This window comes from Thunnus albacares, chromosome 17, assembly GCF_914725855.1.
Source record: "Thunnus albacares chromosome 17, fThuAlb1.1, whole genome shotgun sequence".
In the NCBI taxonomy this organism is placed as follows: domain Eukaryota; kingdom Metazoa; phylum Chordata; class Actinopteri; order Scombriformes; family Scombridae; genus Thunnus; species Thunnus albacares.
This window is the reverse complement of record NC_058122.1, coordinates 24,961,583-24,982,049: the sequence shown is the minus strand read 5'-3', so window position 1 is coordinate 24,982,049 and position 20,467 is coordinate 24,961,583. Positions and strand designations below refer to the sequence as shown.

At 38.2% G+C, this 20,467-nt stretch overlaps 1 protein-coding gene across 4 annotated transcripts in view; it reads right to left on the bottom strand.

Annotated features, from left to right (window-relative positions):
- The window catches only part of LOC122966125 (apolipoprotein L4-like), a 29,091-nt gene extending 9,439 nt beyond the window's left edge, over window positions 1-19,652 (bottom strand). Inside the window, exons 1-5 of one of the 4 annotated variants that reach the window (XM_044330119.1) lie at window positions 19,569-19,652; window positions 18,273-18,338; window positions 6,424-7,020; window positions 6,192-6,311; window positions 2,894-4,750 (exon numbers count right to left, since the gene is read on the bottom strand). In XM_044330119.1, the coding sequence (XP_044186054.1) occupies window positions 3,769-4,750; window positions 6,192-6,311; window positions 6,424-7,020; window positions 18,273-18,286 (1,713 nt within the window). In that variant the 5' untranslated portion in view covers window positions 18,287-18,338; window positions 19,569-19,652 and the 3' untranslated portion in view covers window positions 2,894-3,768. Of the gene's footprint in view, window positions 1-2,893; window positions 4,751-6,191; window positions 6,312-6,423; window positions 7,021-11,627; window positions 12,763-15,165; window positions 15,286-15,397; window positions 15,995-18,272; window positions 18,339-19,568 lie in introns of those variants that run through there. The other 3 variants (XM_044330120.1, XM_044330122.1, XM_044330121.1) reach the window with 3 other exon arrangements.
- Between the last annotated feature and the right edge of the window lie 815 nt (window positions 19,653-20,467).

The following is a 20,467-nucleotide window of genomic DNA, read 5'->3' as shown; positions in this document are numbered from 1 at the left end:
TTTCTTTTTTGCAAAATAGAAAAAATATGAGTTCATGATAATTATTAAAATATATTCTGAAATATGTTTAGATGATGTAAAAGATTACACACTGCTGTAAAACCTGCTGGAGATAAACTGGTAGAAAATGAAATTAGATGACCTACAGTAGCCTTTATAAAAGCACTGTGAACAGTGGTGTGTACACAAGCTGTAGGAGGCAGGGCGGAAACAGTGTTGTTTCCATGGAAACGGGACACCCAGAACATCTGTATTTGTTCCCAGCTGATCTCAGTTCACTCCTTACACAACTACACATGGATAACACCTCTGACTTTGTGCTTACATTTAACAGATCTCAGATCTGACTCCAGACACAACAGAAGACAAAGTAACTGTGAACTGAAAAACAACAAATTTAATGTTTGAATGCAAAACACTGTGCAGAAAATATCTTCTAAATATATCCTGTATTTTCTCCAGTGCTGTGGGCCTACACATGAATAAACTGACATTATAAGATGAGGCCAAGTTAGTAACATGCATTAATGGTACATGAATGCATCTACACAGAAACACTTATAGCACCAGTTCCTCCTGACTCACAGTATGCATTCATACTTCTCAGTGAAGTAGGAGACATCTTGTGTCCAGCAGCTAAACATTTGATATGAAAAATATTTGCATATTCATAAATTTATAAGATTTAGTTCAGCGGATTTGTAAAAGTTCATCGTTCAGACGCATTAAAATATTAAAATCTATTAAATATTTCATACTTGTAAATATATAAACACATGAATTAATTGATATAATGTAAATTCTGAATAATGTTTGTAATAACCTCCACATCACTTTGGCCAGAAGGGAAAGGAAAACATTATTAATCTGACTGACAATGTTTTGTTTTCACTGTGTTTCCATCCATGACACTTTGACTCAGTTGGTGATTCTTCGCTGCTGTTCTGTCTTGTTGTTTTCTTATTAACCCTTTGTTTTTCTGCGGCTACCAGTTCATGCTCAGTCTCTTTATCTTCTCCTTTTGTCTCAGTGTCTTCCTCTGTCCAACCATAATGACCAAGGAAACTTTCTGATCATGGTTTAATGTTTCATAAAATGATCACACAACTTCTGAGTAAAAGTGTTTCATGATCACTATTATTAGTCTTTGGAGCCATTTTTAACCAAACTAACATGACCAAACTCTTTGTGGTGAAAGAACATATGACCCAGTGCAGTGGTGGGACTCATTGATTTGTTTTTATATTTTGGGCAACAGTGGAGGCCTACAGCACAGAGGAATACAGGCATTTGTTGACAATAAGAAAAATATAGAAAATCACCAGCCCTTTCCTTTAATATTACACTCATGACTGTTTTCAAACCGCAAAGATTTGACCTTATTATCCCACGATTATTGATAGGATATGACCCTGATATAATGTGTTTATTGTGAGTAGATTAGACTTGCTGGGCAGTATATTAATATTATATCAGTACTGTGATATGAGACTAGATATTGTCTTCGATTTTGGATATCGTAATATTGTGATATTAGTGTTGCTTTTCCTGGTTTTAAAGGCTGCACTACAGTAAAGTGATGTTATTTTCTGAACTCACCAGACTGTTCTAGCTGTTCTATTCTTTGCCTTTACCCACTTGGTCATTACATCCACATTAATGATGATTATTTATCAAAAACCTCATTGTGTAAATATTTTGTGAAAGTGTCAATAGTCATCCCTACAATATTGTTGCAATATCAATCAGTGGTGAGTCTATGTCCATTGTTTGTTTTTTTTCCAGGGCAGCTTCAGCTTGCTCCTGACACAGATAAGACCCTCCGTGAGGTTAAAACCATGGGAAGATGTTCTAGGGTTAAAAGGGCTGAAAGAAGCTTATTTCAGTTAATCATGACCAGTGGTGAGTTTGTGTCCATTGCGAAAAGGGAGTGCTGTTATGCCTCTGGTTTCAAAGACCTTGGTGCTGATTTATAGACTGTGTACACATTGCAAAGTACTTTGATTTTCTGCTTATGAAGTCTCAAATTACCACCACCGAAATATGCATTTTATGTATTCTATTTTCACGTTATTTTATCTCACATTTATTAATATTATCAAGTGGGTTTTATTTTCCATATTATGTATATTTGCATTTTTTATGTTCATTTTATGTATTTTTTATGTGAGCATGTAATTTCTTCTGTTGTTAAGTTCTTTGAGCTGCATTTTTTGTGTGAAAGGTGCTATACAAATAAAGTTGTTAGGTATATATAATAATAATATTATTATTGTTGTTATTATTATTATTATTATTATTATTATTATTATTATTATTATGTGGTGTGAACTCATTATGCACCTTTCTGTGTGAATTTGTCAAGTCCCCATGTGAATACTGGTCACTAAAACAGTTGCTATTTGTTCAACAGATAGCTTTCCGATCAGTTTGCAAAGATTTGTTGCCATTGATGATACAAATCTTATAACTTCAAATTAAAAATTGAATTCACTAATACAAAATGTAAATACAGAATTGGTACCTTGGTACAAGCATGATTTGTGACATCAAAACCATTTAGCAGCCAATCATGGTCCAGTATGCAACTTACACAAGTGGGATGTGGAAACTTGAAGCCTCCAGAGCACAAACACTGAGAATGGACTTTACAGTGAAGTAGGAGACATCTTGCATCCAGCAGTTGAAGTCAAGTCAAAGAAGAGCATTTTAAAATTTCTTCTTTAAAATTAGTGTCCAAACTCAATTTTCTAGAATACAAATAAAACTTACCAAACTAAACTAAACAAGACTAAAGGTTTAAGACAAAGAGAAGAAAGAAAGTCAGTCTGTGTCTTACATTTACATACATTTATTGAATACAGATCTTTTCTCAAGTCAGAATAACAAGACAGTAAAAGTAGTGAAGCCAGTAATATAGTTTCATTGTAAAATCAAAGCATTACAAAAATAAGACACTGCAAAGACAAAAGCAGGTATCTCCATGGACACCACATCTTTGGAAAACTGCTTCTGTTTTATGAAACAATAGATTAGATCCAACTTTGTCATTGTGCAGAGTACAGGTACAAAGCCAATGAAATGCAGTTAGCATCCAACCAGAAGTGCAAAAATACAGTATTATTTACAGATGAGTGCAGGAAAGTAAGTGCTACAGCATAAGTGATGCTATATCTTCAGAGATAGTTAAGTAAATCCCAAAAATACGGTGAGATGCTGAGCCTCACAATGTGCACGCACCACAATATCTACTTGGTGTCTAATAAATGAAGCAGAAAAGGCATCTAGCATTATTCTAATACAATATCTAATAATCTAAGTATTGTGCTCTCTTTATGTGGTAAAATATACACTGGAGCATTGGACATGGTAGAAAATGGCAACTCTTGTGTTAAAAGTAATTTTCTTATTTTTCTCATTCTATTATTCTAAATCAAATATCAAATATCAAATATCATATCACTGAATGGCAGATATAATGCATTATGTGTTTAAACAAGCTTCAAAGTTGGCAAAAGGTATATAAATCTAGTCAAGGAAAACACATACAGACTCAATTAATCGGTTTGTCATTAGAAATGCAGCTAATTAAGAATTTCTCATGAACAGACTTAAATGATGTTCAACACTGATCAATGATTACAGCTGTTAGCAAGATTGAATCTTCATACATGTTTCATTCACATTAATCAGAGTTGTCAAAAAAGCACTTTGTGAGACTACTGCTGGTTCTACTGTATTACACAAGACTGTTTTTCTTTCACTTTTTCATCCACCGGATGGAAATTCCATTTCTGTTTCTTTATCTTTCTTGATCTCCATCTCTGGCTCAAATGGCGTCTCCAGAATAGCTTGTTTTTTTTCTGATGTCAGCAGACCCTGACACAGCGAATCGCGAGTTTTCTTCCATGAGTCCATCTCTGAGCTCCAAAGTGCAGCTCTGGCTCTGATGAACTGTGAGACTTCGGTCTCGTTGCCTTTGGCCAGACTGATGCTGTCTTTACAGATGACGAAGATGTCCATGCCAACGAAAAGAGCATTGAGCGCAATGAAACCAGCCCTGGCTGACTTGGAGAGAGCAAGGGGCCCTTTGACTGCTGCCTGACCAATATCTGGGATATCTGATGCCACTCTGGGCACGTTACGTAATGCTTTACCTTCCTGGGCCACCACCTTACCAGCACCTACAATCAGCTCTTCACTTTTCAACATCTTAACAGCAGAGGCAGCATCAACAAATGAATCTATGCTTTTTCCAACAAGACCAACTTTACAAAGCACCTTGCTTACTCCCACAGCCACATCTATCTGACTTGCTTCCCTGTTGGTGACCTCGTCCAGACAATCCTGGAGACTCTGCACATCCTCCATGAAGCTCTTGAAGGCTTCACTGGCTTTCTTTTGATATGTGCGGTTGACTCCAATCTCTGTGGCTGTGGTGACAGCGCTGTTAACTCCACTGGTAATTCCCATCCCCACCCCAGTCATTGTCAGAGCGAGAGACACTCCGGCTGTTACAGGAATTAATGCCAAACCAATGATGGAAAGAACACCTCCAACCGCGCCAACCGAGCTTCCTGCCACGCTGGAGATCTTTGCCCCCTTATTCATCCTGTCTAGCTGAACAGCACTCTCCTCCAGGTCATTTAGAAACTGCAGCATCCTGGGCTGTCGTTCATCAAACTCACTGATGAAGTGATGACATGATTCCTCCTCGAACAAGAACACCATCCGGAAGTGCTGGTCCATCCTGATGAAGAGAAAAGAAAAAATTAAGAAATAGAATATATAAGAAGATTACACGTCTCAAAAGAATGAAAATTAGCTTTAAAAGGACAGGTTCACAATTTTTTAAGTCCCTTGAAATAACAGTCAGGTGCCCAAATGAACATTGAAATAGGTTTCTCTGGCCATAATCATTTCTCCTGACCATACTGGCCATTAGAAGATCCCTTCATAATGCACTTACAATGTAAGTGAAAATCCACACGCCTTCTTCTGTGCAAAAAAAAAGTTTATCTGATGCTAATATGAAGCTTCAGTCGTCCAAAGTCCTCTTTTTGTTACTATACTTACAACGCAGCTCAACAGGGAAAATCTGTCCGAGGAAACACAAAGAGGGAATTTGATTCTGAAAAGTCTGTAAATGTGGCAGATATCCACTTGATAAGACTGACTCAGGCTGCTGAAGCCTCATATGAGCATCAGATCAACTTTTAAATGTGTTTTTGCACAAAATGACTGTGCGGACACACTGTGGATTTCGACCTAATCACCAAAGTCATTAGACTACACTGTCTGGGGACCGTGAATGTTTCACAGCAAAGTTTATGGCAATCCATCCAATAGTTGTTGACATATTTCAATCTGAACCAAAGTGGTACATTGACAGTCCGACAGACTGACATTAATATCCACTGCGCTGTTGCCACTAGCAGCTTGGACTGTGACCTTTCTGCAGAGTAGGATGCCATCAAGCAAGCAAACACATACTTTTGCACTGTACACCTATTTTTGCAGTATGTTACCAGACTTTTGAGGATCATTCGTGCTGATTAAATTTACATTACTGTAACTACAGACACTGTGCACAACCATGCTGACATAATATTTGGGGACAAAACAAACTATAACTACATCAGCTTGAGGCTGAAGCCAATGTGGAAGCACATGCAGTGCAACGCCAGTGATGGCCGTTAAATGCTGGCTCCAATTGACTCACATTCAAAAAGCATCAACTTCTCTGTAGAAATACAAAGTCAATCATTGCTCTCATCAAAGTCACAATAATTGCTTGATTCAGACCTTCTTATAAATGTGCTGGTGGTCATTTTGGAAATTATTGCTCCATTATTAAGATTTGAAGACATATAGGAGCCTAGCTTTGGTGTCTGCTGTGTGGGCATTGATTGACAGCTGATGACATTTGGCTCACGTGCTGCTCTCCCGGCTCCAGGATTCACACTCAGTCTGACTATTGTCGCAATATTTCAGTAAGTTTAATGTTACTTGATTATGACACCTGTCCTGTTAGCTACTTTAACTAAATTGTGCTAGCGTTAACCCAAGTGTGCACCATTCGGTGTTGCGACAGGGCTTCAAACTGGCTCCAATGGCAACCAATAGGTGACATCACACCTTGCTGCGCCCATCTTTCTATACTGTGGGTCAAACACAGGAGCATTGCTTACCTGATTTCCTCAAGCTGATTAATGTGACAAAGCATCCTTCGTATGTCATCTTCAGACATATTCACATCGAGGTCTACCACAGTATTCGTAGCCATCTTCAGGGAAAACTCACTGAAACAGCTGTGAACGACACAGTTCCACTTACTTTCTACAATAGATATTGTTTCTTTTCCAAATCTGTATATTATTTTAAAGAACAGAATGTGCTGTTGTAAATGAACTGTCAGTTTACCTTTTCTCTAACTTGTCACAGATCTTCTGGGTGGTCTGGATGTATCTGTCCAACTGATATGTGAGCACTTCCACATTCTGAAGTTTGGGAAGGAAGAAGGCATTTGCATCTCTTTTAAACTGGAGGAGGAGTGGGCAGACTAGCCGTGCAGCAATGATGACAACCTGAACAGTGTCAGGGCTGATCTCTTGGGGCAGATGCGACACCCGGTTCTCCTCATTAAACACATGCAGCGAGGTGACCGCCAGCCTCTCCACTGCATCCAGGAAGCAGTTGAGCTTCTCCAGGCCTCCCAGAGTGTCCTTCAGCACAGCAGCCAGCTCCTGCTCCAGCTCTTTACGTCTGCTGTCTGCAGTCATCTGGGTCACCTTGCTCTTCATGTATTCCAGAAAAGCCTTGCCTCTGTTCTCTGACTGGGTAACATGGCCAATGCTCAGGTCGATTTTGTCAGCTCTGTCTTTAATGTCCATAATCATGTTTAACTCTGTTTCCCTCCCAAGCATCCATTTAGGGATCTTCTCACAGAAGCCTCTCACTGTGTCAATGCAGATAAGGGTATCTGTGGTGTACTGGCACAAGGCCTCCTGTAGTTCCTCTCTGTAAGACAAAACAACATCCAGTGTGTGAGATTTCAAAACTAATTCAAACAATCAACAGGACTGTTAATGTGGAGTAAACCAACCCCCTCCACATTTGCTCTGTGCCAGTACAGGAGAAAAGTCTGAAAATCTACCATTCTGCATTTGATGGAAAAAAATATTCAGAACTGTTGAAAAGTACGCATGGGTCACCTTGCTCTTCATGTATTTCAGAAAAGCCTTGCCTTTGTTCTCTGACTGTTTAACATGGCCGATGCTCAGGTCAATTTCATCAGCTCTGTCTTTAATGTCCCTGATCCTTTGTAACTCTTTCTTCCTTGCATCTTTCCATTCAGGGAGGCTCTCATTGAATTCTTTTAGCACATTAATATCAGTGAGGGTTTCTTTTTTGTACTGGCACAAGGCCTTCTGCAGTTTTCCTCTGTAAGACAAAACAACAACGTTTGTGTAAACCGAAGATAGTTGTCCAGGAAGTGAAATGTGCAAACAAATGAAAAGAAAATATCATCAGGGACTTGCAACACCTACTTTATGTCCACACTAGTTTTGCAAGTCAGTGCGGGAGAGAGACCTGACAGAACCTCCTTTTTCAATAATAAAAGATAAACTTTATTAAACTGATCAAAACACCAGATTTTAAATCCAGTGGAACACTGATACATAAGGGGTTTGACAGATGATCAGATCCAAATTAACACACTTTCCAACACTCCCACTTTTTGCAGTAGTCTCCCTATTATTAATCCTTTCTCCCAATTGGTAATTTCTCCCGTTAATGTCCCATTTAACAGTCTAGACCTGCTCTATGTAAAAAGTGCCCTGAGATAACTTTTGTTATGATTTGTCACTATATAATTTTTTTTAAAATTTACTTAAATTGGATTTCATGATGATACAAAACAAATGGGGGCTCCCCAGTTTCTGTGTGAGATGGTGACCTGGCAACCCAACCCAGAAGCAGGGGTGAGCATGCGCACCTCAGTTTGCTGCTGAAAATGAGCAACACACACACCCCAAATATAACATAATATATAATATATGTTTGGTGTTTACAATACAAAATATGTCAAATATATTAATTACAGGTTGATTTGGATATAAAGTGCATATTGAAATTACTACACAGAGGCAGCAGTAGTTCAATGAATCAAAACTTACCTTTCTGCAGACATTTGTCGTCTCTCAGTGTCTTCTTCCCTTATGTACTAATATGTGTCTATTGAGATACAGTTGTTGAGCAGCTTTTTAAGACAAAGTCGTTCCAACAAACAACACCCACCCATATACTTCCTTCTTCTGTGCAAGTTATTCAGACTGTGACATTAAGGTTTAGATTGATTATTGAAACCAACAGTCTTACAGTGATGCCTTCCACCCTATTTCCTTCTGTTTCCATCCAAAAATACTAAATTATATTAAATATTTCATACTTTACTAATATCAAATATGTAAACACATGAGTTCATTGATAAATTGTAAATTTTAAATAATGTTTGTAAAATCCACATGACTGTGAACTTTCTGTTCATGGTTTAATGTTTAAAAAAAATGATTACACAGAATCTGAGTGAAAGTGTTTCATAGGTAAAAAAAAAAAAAAAAGTAGCTTTAACTGTTCATCAGTGTGACGGCAAGAGGGAAGAAACTGTGTTTGGTGGTTTTGGTGCAACGTGGTCTGTAGCAGCTACCAGAGAGGAGAAAGTGGAACAGGTTATGTCCAGGGTGTGAGGGGTCTGCAGTGATTAATGATTATGAGTGACGTGTCTAGTAAGAAAAATTAGAAAAGTCTTCCCACCTCCTGCATAGGTCCTGCAACTGGTCACATAAAATGACCATCAGTATTGAGACACAGATCTGTGGTGTAGACTCATTATGTGCCTTACTGTGTCAATTCGTCAAGTCCCCATGTGAATACTGGTCACTAAAACAAGTTGCTATTTGTTCAACAGATAGCAAAGTTTGCATGCCAGTGTAAAAATGTTCTCTGAAATTGCATGGCTCTATGCATATTCTGAAAACTCCACTTGTTTTGTAACCTCACGTTGTTCTCTTCAGCAAACTGTCTTTCCGCTCTTCAAATATTCGTTTCCATTGATTATACAAATCTTATATATTCAAATTAAAAATTGGATTCACTGATACAAAATAAATAAATATAAACTTTGTACCTACGAGCATGATTTGTGACATCACAACCAGTTTGCAGTCTATCATGGTTCTGTATGCAACTTACACAAGTGGGATGTGGAAACTTGAAGCCACCAGTGCACAAACACTGAGAATGGACTTTTCTATGAAGGTAAAAATGTTGCAAAATGTTAGAGCTTGTAGACTTCCGATGTGAGAACTTGTAAAACTTGTAAAAAAAAATCTGAACTCGTATATTTTCCCTTGTATAAAATATCCACTCACATGTGAGCTCAATTTGAATTCACAGAAAGAAAAAAAAGAGCTTGTTGAAAAAATGTCCCCTTAGAAAATATTTACACGCCCGTTTTATAAATGTGAAGTCACAGAAAGAATATTCACAAATGTGCAGATTGACATGAATACAATGACAGCTGCAAACTTGTAATCCAACATGCATACATTGTATATATGCATGCATAGATTTTAATTAAAATTCAAACTTTTCTATAACACTTCACAGAAATAGTTTTCATTATTGATGAAATGAGATGAAATGATTTGTGTTGCTTTAAAAATACATTTCATCAAGCATCAACTTCCCTCTTTGTGTTTCCTGTTGAGCTGTGGTGGAAGTGTAGTAACAAAAAGAGGAACTTTGGCACTAAAAAGACTGTAACGTTGAAAGATATCTACTTGATTTGACTCATTTGGATGCTGAAGCTTCATATTAGTTTCAGATAAACTTTTGAATACATTTTTGCACAGAAGGAGGACTGTGGATTTTGTCCCCCATCTCTTACATTGAAAATGCATTATGAAGGGATCTTCTGATGATCAGTATGACCAGGAGGAATGATTACAGCAAGAAAAACATGCTTCAATGTTCATTTGGGCTCCTGACTGTTGTTTTAGGACAGACTTGAAAAATTGTGAACCCTAATACCCTAAAAAATAATCACTACTTAAAGCCAAGACCAAATCACAATAAATGACCGTGTGACCCTTCAGCCAATCACATATTAGTGATACTATGAGATAGATTTCACTTAGTTTAGTTTTGGAATATTGGGGCCATATGAATAACTTTAAACTGGTAGTTAAATGTGTATATAGAGTTTATTATCCACGTAGTTCCTCATTTCAAATCTCATCTGGTACCACACTAAAGTGACAAGTCTTGAGTATAATTTCCCTTATTTGGACCATTTGTCTTTCTGCAGCATGAGGAGGCTACAGATGCATCTCATTATGTAGTCCTGACCCACCTTAAAAATTAGAAGTCACCCAGAGATGGGAGTTTAAATGTGAAAGCCATAGAAACCATTGTGAACTAGTCCACTACACTGTCCATGTGACCAGAAGGTCACCAGTCTGGCAGGATACGTCAGGGCAGGGAAAGTGAAAGAGTGGCACTGTCCCCTCCGTCATTACCAATACTGAGGTGCCCTTGAGGAAGGGAAACCAGTCCAGTGGAGCTGCTCATTGGCAACCTGATTGTACTGTACTGGGCAGACTTGAAGTGTGAATGTGTAGAACTGTGTGAGTGTGAACAGGGAAATTCTGAAAGAGAGAGTCTGGCTCTCACTAATATTTCACTGGTTAAGTAAAGGTTAAAAATGCCTTGCTAAGAACTCAGACGGGTCCGTTCCCTTACTACTGAAATTAATCAATACTTTCATCAAGCCACCAAACTTTACTAACTGCTGAATAAAAAAAATACATCATGGCTCTCCCTGATATCCCTGATTAATAATGACTTTATTTCAATTACTAAACCAAACAAGACAACAAACAAGAGAAGCAGTCTGTTAATTACAAACCTTAAATCTAAACAAACAAATTATGTAGCTTTTTTAAAAAAAATCATCCATCACCATCATCATCATCATCCAAGAAAGTCCATTTATGTCTTAGACACATTTATTGAATACAGCTCTTTCCTCAAGTCAGGATAATAACCACTAGTAGAAAAGAGTGAAGTCCTGTTAAGACAGTAAATATAGGGAAAGAAAAAAAAATAGGTGAGATAGGTAAAACAGGCACCTCCATGGAAACATCTTTGGAAAACTGCTTCCACTTTATGAAACAACATCCCACATTGTAGGAAGCAAAACAACAAACATCAAAACATATTTATTTTGGCAACTTGGCCTAATAAATGAAGCAGAAAAGGTACCTAGCATTATTCCAATACAATCTAATCTAAGTATTGTGCTCTCTTTATGTGGTAAAATATACACTGGAGCATTGGACATAGTAGGAAAATGACAACTCTTGTGTTAGAAGTAGTTTTCTTATTTTTCACATATCATTATTCTAAATCAAAAGTATCACTGAATGGCAGATATAATGTATTATGTGTTTAAACAAGCTTCAAAGTTGGCAAAAGGTATATAAATCTAGTCAAGGAAAACACATACAGATTCAATACATCAGTTGATGTCATTAGAAATGCAGCTAATTAAGAATTCCTCATGAACAGACTTAAATAATGTTCAACGATGATCAATGATTTACAGCTATTAGCAAGACTGAATTCTCGTACATGGTTCATTCACATTAATCAGAGTTGGCAAAAAAGCACATTGTGAGACTACTGCTGGTTCTACTGTATTACACAAAACTGTTTTTCTTTCCTCCACTTCTTCAGATGGAAATTCCATTTCTTTCTTTATCTTTCTTGATCTCCATCTCTAGCTCAAATGGCGTCTTCAGGATAGCTCGTTTCTTCTCTGATGTCAGCAGACCCTGACACAGTGAATCGTGGATTTTCTTCCACGAGTCCATCTCTGAGCTCCAAAGTGCAGCTCTGGCTCTGATAAGCCGTGAGACTTCGGTCTTGCTGCCTTTGGCCAGACTGATGCTGTCTTTACAGATGACGAAGATGTCCATGCCAACGAAAAGAGCATTGAGCGCCATGACACTAGCTCTGGAGAGAGCAAGGGGCCCTTTGACTGCTGCCTGACCAATATCTGGGATATCTGATACCACTCTGGGTACGTTACATAATGCTTTACCTTCCTGGGCCACCGCCTTACCAGCACCTACAATCAGCTCCTCACTTTTCAACATCTTAACAGCAGGGGCAAAATCAACAAGTGAATCTATGCGTTTTCCAACAAGACCAACTTTACAAAGCACCTTGCTTACTCCCACAGCCACATCTATCTGACTTGCTTCCCTGTTGGTGACCTCGTCCAGACAATCCTGGAGACTCTGCACATCCTCCATGAAGCTCTTGAAGGCTTCACTGGCTTTCTTTTGATATGTGCGGTTGACTCCAGTCTCTGTGGCTGTGGTGACAGCGCTGTTAACTCCACTGGTAATTCCCAGCCCCATCCCAGTCATTGTCAGAGCGACAGACACTCCAGCTGTTACAGGAATTAGTGCCAAACCAATGATGGCAAGAACACCACCAACCGCCCCCACCGAGCTTCCTGCCACACTGGAGATCTTTGCCCCTTTATTCATCCTGTCTAGCTGAACAGCACTCTCCTCCAGGTCATTTAGAAACTGCAGCATCCTGGGCTGTCGTTCATCAAACTCACTGATGAAGTGACGACATGATTCCTCCTTGAACAAGAAAACCATCCGGAAGCTCTCATCCATCCTGATGAAGAGAAAAGAAAAATTAAGAAATAGAATATATGAGAAGATTACACATCTCAAAAGTCAGTATAACATTTTTGGAACACACAAGAGGAAACAAGAAGCAATAAAATGAACAGTCAGGTGTCCAAATGAACATTAAAATAGGTTTTCCTTGCCATAATCATACTGGCCGTTAGAAGATCCCTTCGTAATGCACTTACAAAGTAAGTGAAAATCCACAGTTCTTCTGTGCGAAAATGTATTTAACACTTCATCTGAAGCGAACCTTCAGCTGTCCAAATGAGTCAAACCAAGTAGATAATTTTCATCATTATAGTTTTTCAGTGCCAAAGTCCCTCTTTTGGATAGCGGTGCACACGAGTGCAGTGGCTCTATGCTCTCTGTGTATTTCTTGCTTTTGCTTCTTGAGTTTTGTTGAGCAAATGATGTCTATAGTCACCAGGACTTAGTTAACTTTGGTCTACAAAACAATACAGCCGTTGCAAGTGACTTTCAACAGACTCACAATATACCAGGGGACATACCGAGACCACTGTGAAGGCAGCGCAGGGAGAGAAAGCAGAAGCGAGGATGCCAGGCAGGACTACTGGCTAGGTTGAGGAAACAACCACACAAACCTCCCAGGCATCGTTCTCTCCAATACCAGATCCATCGCTCACAAAATGGATGAATTGAATCTGCAGATTGCGGCAAACAGTTTGATCCAAAATTGCTGTGCGATGATAATAACGGAAACCTGGCTTCACACATCGATCCCCGGCGCTGCAGTACAGCTAGCAGGCCACACGATCCACCGCCAAGACAGAAAAACAATCTCCGGAAAGAGCAGAGGAGGAGGACTTTGCATTTATGTGCACAATGACTGGTGTACACATAGACAGTCACTGTTACCCTGATCTGGGGGTTCTATCAGTCATATCCAGACCTTTCTATTTGACAAGAGAGCTAACTGTAGTAATAATTGTTACAGCTGTCTACATCCCACCAGATGCTAGCCCTCGCCCACCTACACAATACCATAAACATACAGCAGCGTGCCCATTCTGATGGAGTTTTATATCATAGGTGGGAACTTTAATCAAGCATGCTTAAAGAAAGTACACCCCAAATTCACCCACTATGTGAACCCCCACCAAGGGGGAATAATACACTCGACCATGTGTATTCCAACATAAAGCATGTCAACAGAACTGTGCCTCCTCCACATCTAGGCCCACCAACACCATCATTAAATTTGTGGATGACACTACTGTAGTCAGACCCCCTCTCACTAATCATCAATGGAGACTGTGTGGAAAGGGTTCAGAACTTCAAATTCCTGGGAATTCACATTTCTGACAAACTCTCCTGGTCTGCCAACACCACAGCTGTTGTCAAAAAGGCATAGCAGCATCTCCACTTCCTGAAAGTGCTCAGGAAAAATGGACTGAATGAAAAGCTGCTGATGACCTTTTATCGCTCCTAGATAGAGAGCATTTTGTTTTACTGCATTACAGTGTGGTGTGCCAGCTGCTCAGCAGCAGCAGAAAAAGAGCTCTTCAAAGGGTCATAAATACAGCACGAAAAATCACTGGCTGCTCTCCTCTCTCCGTGGAGGACATCGCCAACACCCACTACCTTTCCAGAGCCACAAACATTAAACAAGATTGTTCACACCCTGGTCACCACCTGTTTGACCCGTTGCCCTCTGGCATTACAGGTCATTCAAATCTACACAAACAAACTACATGAACAGTTTCTTTCCCAAGGCCATCTGTAATCTAAACTCCATCAAAAAGTAATCAACTCAGCATGCGATATGAAAACTGTACTTATGCTACAACTCAATATTTAAGATCCCTGGTTTTGACCTGATGGTGGCGCTGCTGTAGATGAAAAGGTAAGGGTTGTTACGATTAATCTCAAGGGGAACATGAATGTCTGTACCAAATTTTTTGGTAATCCATCCAATAGCTGTCAAGACACTCAAAATCACAAATGTCAAACTCATAGCGGTGCTAGAAGAAAGGTCCCCTTATAAAAATCACCAATATAATCAATATAATACAATGTCTGGGAACCATGTGTCATTATAGTCTCAATCGCTTAATTCAGACCCTCTTACAAGTGTGCTGGTGGTCATTTTGGAAATTATTACTCCGTTCATAAGATCTGAAGATGTATATTAGCATTTGGTGTCTTCCCTGTGGGCACTGATTGAAAGCTATGAGGACTCACACTGAGTCGGACTATTGTTACAATATTTCAGTAAAATTTGTGCTAACGTTAACCCAAGTGTGCACAGCTCAGTGCTGCAACAGACCGTCAAACCAACTCCAGTGTAAACCAATCGGTGACATCACACCTCGCTATGCCCATCTTTATATAAAGTCTATGGGCCAAACACAGGAGCATTGCTTACCTGATTTCCTCGAGCTGATTAATGTGACAAAGCATCCTTCGTATGTCATCTTCAGACATATTCACCTCGAGGTCTACCACAGTATTGGTGGCCATCTCCAGGGAAAACTCACTGAAACAGCTGTGAAAGAAACACTTCCATTTACTCTCTACAATAGATATTGTTTCTTTTCCAAATCTGTATATTATTTTAAAGAACAGAATGTGCTGTTGAAAATGAACTGTCAGTTTACCTTTTCTCTAACTTGTCACAGATCTTCTGGGTGGTCTGGATGTATTTGTCCAACTGATATGTGAGAACTTCCACATTCTGAAGTTTGGGAAGGAAGAAGGCCTTTGCATCTCTTTTAAACTGGAGGAGGAGTGGGCAGACCAGCCGTGCAGCAATGATGACAACCTGAACAGTGCCAGGACTGATCTCTTGGGGCAGATGCAACACCCGGTTCTCCTCATTAAACACATGCAGCGAGGTGACCGCCAGCCTCTCCACTGCATCCAGGAAGCAGTTGAGCTTCTCCAGGCCTCCCAGAGTGTCCTTCAGCACAGCAGCCAGCTCCTGCTCCAGCTCTTTACGTTTGCTGTCTGCAGTCATCTGGGTCGCCTTGCTCTTCATGTATTCCAGAAAAGCCTTGCCTCTCTTCTTTGACTGTTTAACTTGGCTGATGCTCAGGTCGATTTTGTCAGCTCTGTCTTTAATGTCCATAATCATGTTTAACTCTGTTTCCCTCCCAAGCATCCATTTAGGGATCTTCTCACAGAATCCTCTCACTGTGTCAATGCAGATAAGGGTATCTGTGGTGTACTTGAACAAGGCCTCCTGTAGTTCCTCTCTGTAAGATAAAACAACATCCAGTGTGTGAGATTTCAAAATAAATTCAAACATTCAACAGGACTGTTAATGTGGAGTAAACCAAAACCCTCCACATTTGCTCTGTGCCAGTACAGGAGAAAGATCTGGCAGAATCTACAGTTCTGCATTTGCTGACAAAATATGTTCAGAACTGTTGAAAATTACCTGAAAATTTTTTTAAACCAAAGCCTTAACTATCACCTCACGACAGACATCTGAGTGCCTGGGTACACGGCTCAGCGGTACAGTCCAAAGACTCCAACAGAGTAAAAAACAATAAAACAAAATGTTCCTATGTTAAAATTGCTATAACTCTCAAGGGGTGTACCACAGGGATCTGCACTGGATCCTCTAATGTTTATGATTTACACTGATAACATTGGTTGTCAACTGCTGAGTCTCAGTGTCATGCTGATGTCATCATTATATGTTGTTCTAAAATGTACTGTACACATTTATGACACTCAGCTGCAGTTAGCATTTGTAAAGGTCAATTTATGGTCAATCTGAACTGGTTCTTGTGACAAATATGTTTATAGTTGTTTCCAAACAGCTTCATTCAAAAGGTGGAGTAAAAAAAGCAGACTGTCACTTGACTGTTCACATGAAAAGTGACAAAATTTGTTGTTGTGAAAAAGGAGAAAAACAGAGAGAAATTCAAACCCTGACTCCTTTCTCACTTCCACAGCTGATATACAATGGCGTCAAGTGTATGAGAATGTCGGCTTATTTGTTTCGTAAAGTTACAGAAATTGCCGTGCACAAACCTCAATAAAATAATTCAGATTAAACAAAAGAATCATAATTAATAGACATTTTCAACCAGTGATGAAGGGTCACAAGTAGAGATTTCTTTGTTTTAAGGGTCACAAGCCAAAAGGTTGGCACCACTGATTTGCATAATAATAGGCCTTTTTCACTGAGGACATTTTGACATGTCTGAGTAGAAAAAGCATATGTTTAAATAGTAAAATTAATGATGGCTAAATTTAATATAAATGCAGTGTCAAGATCCTGGTATTGTCACAGTCACACCTTACTGGGGCATCAGTGTTACCAGTAACATCTGTAATGCCTGTGCTTTTCCTACTGTGACAAATCAAGATGTCAGCTGTGAAAAGGGCCTGTTCAGGGTGTAGAACTGTTTTTGTTTGCTGTTGCATTTACACAAACAGACAAGCAGATGTCGCCAGAGCACACATGGTTTCACACTAAGTCACTGAAGCAAATGAGGTCAATGTTTCAGAAAACTTCATTTTTGTCATCATTTTACACATTCTTTGGGAATAATTATTTGCAGAATAACATATTTTAAACTGTGTGGTGAATTTATATTGATGATTAATACAACAATGTTTAAAAGACATTTATTTCTATTTTTACTACTTATATGGGTCAGGCATGTGAGTGCGCACTGAGGGTTTAAAAAAATGGTTTGATATTGGATTTTTAACATTTAACATTTTGATAGAATATTTAACAAGCTATTATTATTTGATAATACTTTCTTTTACAGGTACTTTAATTTTATACTCATTTTTTTGGAAATTTCCTGAGTAATTTGCAGGTATTTAACAGTACATTTTTAGGCCACTTTGCAGAAAACTGTCCTCAAATTGGCTACAAATTTTTAGAAAAAACTGAAGAAAGTTGGTTGAGATGATAACTAACTCATTATATTTAGGTTCATATGTAGGATAGTTGTTTTTAGAAATTCTCAATACACTTAAAAATTATGACAGAACTGACAGAAATACATTTTAGTATATTCTTTCTTAAACATGCATTTCCCATATAGTACTACCAAATTATATGACCTTTACTCAGTAGCTACTTTTAGGAAATTGTTGAAAAAATTCTCCTGGAAATTTGTAGGAAAGAAAGAGACGTGTAAAATAAAGTGCTACTGAAATTGATGATAAACTATCACTCATTATAGAGTTTTTAATAAACAAGCAAATTAACATATAAACCCAACTAACTATAAGCCAAATTGCACCACCAATTTTGCAAAAACGCCTTAAAATTAATTGTTACATACCTGCAAATTACATAGAATTTTTCTAGGAACATTTGGGAAAAATGTAAGGACCTGTAACATAAAGCATTACCAAATATTTTTTCTTGAGTTTTGGAGTTTAGGTCTGATAGATCTGTCTAATCAACATACATCCTTTCGTCTTTTTTACACTTTTGTTACTTAAGGCCTTTCCCTCATTTTCCTTGCAGCAGCAGCAGCTTAAAGATTCAAACTTTACCTTGGCGCAGCCATTTTTCTTCTCTCGGTGTGCTGTTTCCTTATTAGAGCCTTATCATCGTATTACCTGCATGGATAAAAAACAAAATTCAAGATTGGAAATGTGATCGTATACTGTGCTGAAGATCACAACCCATGTGTCAACTGAATCTGATGAAATAACTAAATGACCTGGTTAGTAATCATGCAAGGCAAAACTTTGACAGGTGACACTCAGGTGTGTTAGATTTCGTTTTCCTTTCTCCTCATAAAGTTAAACCACGCCCGTTTCTGCATGTAACTCAGTCAGCGTTTATTTGGGAGGCAGAAACTGTGTGTGGTAGCAATAAAAGTGTTTAAAGTCCAGGCAGCAGCACACCTTCACCTGACCAACTCTTTTTACCTGATGCTTTCTTCAAGTGCCTTTGGGAGAAACATAGATAACTTGATGATATAACTCAAAACAAATTGAAATCTCTTCATAAGTATTCTGTGTAGGTATTCTTTGTGATATGTTGTAGGCCTAAACTGACCCTGATGAAGGCAACTGTTCTTTACAGCATTGGTTCTCAAAGTGAGGTTCAGGGACCATCCATAAGTAACACGATGACAGAATGTATGACTAGTTTGGTCATGTATTTCATACACTTTCTGTAATAAAACATCTAAAAGCAAAAATCTAATCAGATGGGGGTCTGTGGTCTAATTTGTGTCAGTTTAGGGATCCTTGACATTAAAAAGTGTGAGAACCACTGCATTGTAGTACAAGTGTTGCTGGAGTCTTGACCCCTTCATACTTCTTTCCTTCTTCATGCATCTTTGTTAGTCGGTGAAGTTGTGCCAGAAATCCCCTCTCTGCTTTTACTCAAACATTTTCTGCATTTCTGTGCCAAACTTTAACCTTAAAAGAGGTAAAAAAAAATAAATAAATAAGTGAAAAATGTTTTTTAGGTGTCCTTTGATGTGTAAATAATAATAACAATTATTAATACTATTAATATTATAAATCTAAAAATGATTAATACAATAGAATATGTAACTAATATATTTGATAGTAATATAAAGTAATGATGTCCAAAACTTTTTTTTACTGTATGGTTCAGTAACAGTTCACATATTATAAGTCTTGTATAACACCACCATCTAGTGGTGAAAAGGCATCTTTACATCAAAACGTATCACTTTTTTCCATTTTGAAAAATAGCAAAAAATATGAATTTATGATAATTACTAAAAAAGATTTTGAAATATGTTTAGATGATGCAATAGATTACACACTGCTGTAAAACATGCTGGAGATAAGCTGGTAGAAACTTACATTAGATGACCTACAGTAGCCTTTATAAAAACATTGCAAATGTGCTGTGAACAGCGGTGTGTACGCAAGCTGTAGGAGGCAGGGCGGAATCAGTGTTGTTTCCATGGAAACGGGACACCCAGAAGATCTGTATTTGTTCCCAGCTGATCTCAGTTCACTCCTCACACAACTACACGTGGATAACACCTCTGACACATTAAACAGATCTCAGATCTGACTCCAGAGACAACAGAAGACAAATTAAAATGAAAAACAGCAAATTTAATGTTTGAATGCAAAACACTGTCCAGAAAATATCCTCTAAACATATTCTGTATTTTGCTTTAGGCCTTCACATGAATAAACTGGCATTATAAGATTTAGTTTAGTGGATTTATAAAAGTTCATCATTCAGACGCATTAAAATATTAAAATGTGTTAAATATTTCATACTTGTAAATATATAAACACATGAATTAATTGATATAATGTAAATTCTGAATAATGTTTGTAATAACCTCCACATCACTGTGGCCAGAAGGGAAAGGAAAACATTATTAATCTGACTGACAATGTTTTGTTTTCACTGTGTTTCCATCCATGACACTTTGACTCAGTTGGTGATTCTTCGCTGCTGGTCTGTCTTGTTGTTTTCTTATTAACCCTTTGTTTTTCTGTGGCTACCAGTTCATGCTTAGTCTCTTTATCTTTTCCTTTTTGTCTCAGTGTCTTCCTCTGTCCAACCATAATGACCAAGGAAACTTTCTGATCATAGTTTAATGTTTCATAAAATGATCACACAACTTCTGAGTAACAGTGTTTCATGGGTTAAAGTAGCTTAGACTGAAAACATGATATCTGTAATTAGTCTTTGGAGCTGTTTTTAACCAAACTAACATACCCAAACTCTTTGTGGTGAA